The 3,511-nt window shown below is 58.6% G+C and overlaps 1 protein-coding gene across 1 annotated transcript in view; it reads left to right on the top strand.

The window, feature by feature from the left end:
* The window catches only part of CHD5 (chromodomain helicase DNA binding protein 5), a gene marked incomplete at both ends in the record, with an annotated part of 21,928 nt that overhangs the window by 15,052 nt on the left and 3,365 nt on the right, over positions 1–3,511 (top strand). The window contains 7 exons of the mRNA XM_010166449.2: positions 440–671; positions 762–887; positions 1,024–1,196; positions 1,902–2,076; positions 2,570–2,662; positions 3,130–3,218; positions 3,407–3,503. Coding sequence (XP_010164751.2) covers positions 440–671; positions 762–887; positions 1,024–1,196; positions 1,902–2,076; positions 2,570–2,662; positions 3,130–3,218; positions 3,407–3,503 — 985 coding nt within the window. The remainder of the gene's footprint in view (positions 1–439; positions 672–761; positions 888–1,023; positions 1,197–1,901; positions 2,077–2,569; positions 2,663–3,129; positions 3,219–3,406; positions 3,504–3,511) is intronic.

Below are 3,511 nucleotides of genomic sequence, written 5' to 3'. Positions count from 1 at the left end.
AGAAATGCGTGTCCCTCCCGTGCTCCCCGGCTGGGGGAAGGTTCCTCCAACGCTGCATCCGCTGCTGCTGCCGTTTGTCCAGCGTTTGCTTTCCCTGCGTCCCAGGCATGGGGACGTGCTGGTGCAGGGTGGTGAAGGAGCAGCCTGGACCTGGTGAATCTGCAGCTGGAGGGTTCCCGGGGGAGCGTGTCCTTGCTGCCTTCACACCCTTCAGACGGGGGTGGGTGCGGGGGAGCTGGCTTGCCTGCAGTCAGTGGAGGGGCCACCGCGTTCAGGTTGGCTCTGAGGAGCCCCTCTCGCTCCAGCACCCGTAGCAGCCTGAGTGCTGAGGTCAGCCTTGTCCTCACGGTGCCTTTGTGCACCCTGGAAGAGTGAGACTCGGAGCCCTCGGCCGACGTGGCGCGGTGCCACCCTGGACAGCTTCGTTCTCTGCCTGCAGGCGTTCAGCAGAGCTCACCGCATCGGGCAGAACAAGAAGGTGATGATCTACCGCTTTGTGACCAGAGCCTCTGTGGAAGAGCGCATCACCCAGGTGGCCAAAAGGAAGATGATGCTCACACACCTGGTTGTCCGCCCGGGGCTCGGCTCCAAGTCGGGCTCCATGACCAAGCAAGAGCTGGATGACATCCTCAAGTTTGGGACAGAAGAGCTCTTCAAGGATGACGTGGAAGGTGAGGTTGGGGAGGTGCTGGGGATGGTCTGCATGAGGTGGGGCCTCATCTGAGCTGCTGGAACTCCTTCTCCTCTTCTTACACCCACAGGGATGGTGTCTCAGGGGCAGCGGATCACCATGCCGGATGCTGTCACCCCTTTCTCTGACACGCTGGCAACCAAAGGAGGTGCAGTGACTCCTGGCATGAAAAAAAAGCACGGTGGCACCCCACCAGGTCTGTAGCCTCCCTTGTTGAGGTGACCTGTCCCCCTCCCTAGCCTTGTGTCCAACCCGAGCTCACCTGGCTCTGGGAGCAGGGACTGCCTCCAGCATGGTGACTTGTGCTTCCATTCCCCTTGCTTTGCTCTCAGGTGACAATAAGGATGTGGATGACAGCAGCGTGATCCACTACGACGACGCTGCCATCTCGAAGCTTCTGGACCGAAACCAGGATGCGACTGATGACACGGAGCTGCAGAACATGAACGAGTATCTCAGCTCCTTTAAAGTGGCCCAGTATGTTGTGAGAGAAGAGGACGGTGTGGTAATGTGATTAGTATCATGTCTTACAATCCCACCTCTATGTATGTCCCTCGCTTTGTGTTTCTTCCTCTCCCTCTCTTGTTCTTGTGTTTGGATGCGGGGCAGGACTCCTCCCTGCTCTCTGTCCCTCTGTGGCAGCACTGCCCTAGATTGTTCCAGACCTGGGGGTCCCAGTGCTGATGGGACTGGCTGCAGGCAGAGGAGGCTCAGTTGTCTTTGTCCTGTGCAGCCCATGGTGTGAGCTGGGCTCTGTCCCTGCTGGCACAGGATCTCCTTTTGATCAGAGCATCCATAGGCACCTTCTGTCCTTCCCCCAGACTGGGAATGGGCACGGTGCTGCTTGTGTCCTGTGCTGCCATCGTTTATTTTCCCAGTAGCTGATTATTTCCTTCATCTGTTGATGAAGCTGATGGTAGGCTGCTGTCCTGGGAGGTCTCTGCAGACCTGTGGTTTTTCCCCCATTGTGAGCACGGGCTCTGCAGGGCGGGTGGATGGCAGCGTTCAGAGGAGCTGTGTCTGGGTGGGAGGTTGTCTCAGCCCTTTGACAACCTTGTGCTGAGGTCAGTGTGTTTGGACAAAGACTCAGGAGCCAAATTGCAGCCAGTGGCTCCGTGCCCTCCCTCCCTCTCCCCATGGACAGGCAGTGGGGTGATGCGGGCAGGTCTGTGGCTGCCCAGTCTCAAGCCTCTTGTCTCTTGCTTGGCAGGAGGAGGTGGAACGTGAGATCATTAAGCAAGAGGAGAATGTGGACCCCGACTACTGGGAGAAGCTGCTTCGGCACCACTATGAGCAGCAGCAGGAAGATCTGGCCAGGAACTTGGGGAAAGGGAAGAGAATCCGCAAGCAGGTCAACTACAACGACGCCTCTCAGGAGGACCAAGGTACGGCGGCGGCCACCCGGCTCCTGGCCGGGCTGGGGCGGGCAGCAGGTCCTGTGGGCTGGCTCCGAAACGCTGCGCAGACAGCATCCCTGATGGACACTGTGGGCTGAGTGTTGCTGGGAGTTTCTCTGCAGCTCAGTAGGCTGTGTGGCTCTGTGCTTCCCAGATCCTAAACTCTCCAGGATAGAAATACGTCAGAGATTTTTTTATTTTTATTTGTTGGTCTGTAAACTCTGTTTTTGCCAGAAGAATTGAGGGAAAACATGCCTGTGGGCAGAATATTTCAACTAGGGTTTTTTTTTCTGTATAGAATAATGATTTTGGAAAGCCTGAGGATGTGATTTCCTGCTTGTTGTTGTGTGCTCCTCTCACTGCCTGGCAGTGGATGTCAGTCGCACATGGGGGCAGGCTCTCGCCTGTCCTGCGTGTCCCTCCTGGGCAGGGTCCCGCTGCCCGGACACTCTTCTAACCTGACCTTGCTTGTGGTCTGCAGAGTGGCAGGACGAGCTCTCTGACAACCAGTCGGAGTACTCCATTGGCTCTGAGGATGAGGATGAAGACTTTGAAGAGAGGCCAGAAGGTCAGAGTGAGTTAATGTGTTTGATACTCCCCGGGATTGTGCTCCCTGGCACTGAGGTGCAGCAGGAACATCTGGGTTGGAGGGACTGGTGTGCTTCTGGGTCTCCAGTCAGGGGGAGGCGTCCCCACTCGCCGGCCAGGTGAGGAGGTTCCCAGGGCAGGGAAAGCACCTGGCTGTGTCCTTCACTGGCCACTGCAGGACCTTGGTCTGGTCTCACGGTGGCAGGATGGGGACTGCAGGAGGGACAGACATGGTTCCCCTGGGAAGGGCTTTTTCCCCTGGTAAGGGCAGAAGAGTGTCCTGGCTTGGGGAGGCCCATGGGATGGATGGAAGTGACCCTGTGGCCTGGGCTGCCTCTCTGCCCGGGCTCTGCTCCCCTTGGGAGGGTGTGCAGGGAGCCTGGGGCACATGAATGCTTGGGCATCCTTCCTCACTGCCTGGGCCCGTCCATCACCGAGGCTGCTTGACTCTAGGTGGCAGAAGACAATCCCGGAGACAGCTGAAGAGTGACCGGGACAAGCCTCTCCCTCCTTTGCTGGCAAGAGTTGGGGGGAATATCGAGGTGAGTGTCGGCCTCAGCCGGAGCACGACCGATGCGGTTGTGCCATGGCTGCCCCGGGCTTGTGGGCTGCACTGCTCTGTGCCGAGTCACCGGCACGTTAGTCCTGGCCCAGCATGCCTGTCGAGGCTCCAAGATGCCACAGGCTTCTGAGGTCGTGTTGTGACCCAGCAGCACCTCTGCTCCTGCAGGTTCTCGGCTTCAACGCCCGGCAGCGCAAGGCGTTCCTGAACGCCATCATGCGCTGGGGGATGCCTCCCCAGGACGCCTTCAACTCCCACTGGCTGGGTCGCGGG

This window comes from Antrostomus carolinensis, unplaced genomic scaffold (genome assembly GCF_000700745.2).
Source record: "Antrostomus carolinensis isolate BGI_N321 unplaced genomic scaffold, ASM70074v2 scaffold25884, whole genome shotgun sequence".
NCBI lineage: Eukaryota > Metazoa > Chordata > Aves > Caprimulgiformes > Caprimulgidae > Antrostomus > Antrostomus carolinensis.
Note: the sequence above shows the minus strand (reverse complement) of the source record. Positions and strands in the feature narration are given on the sequence as shown.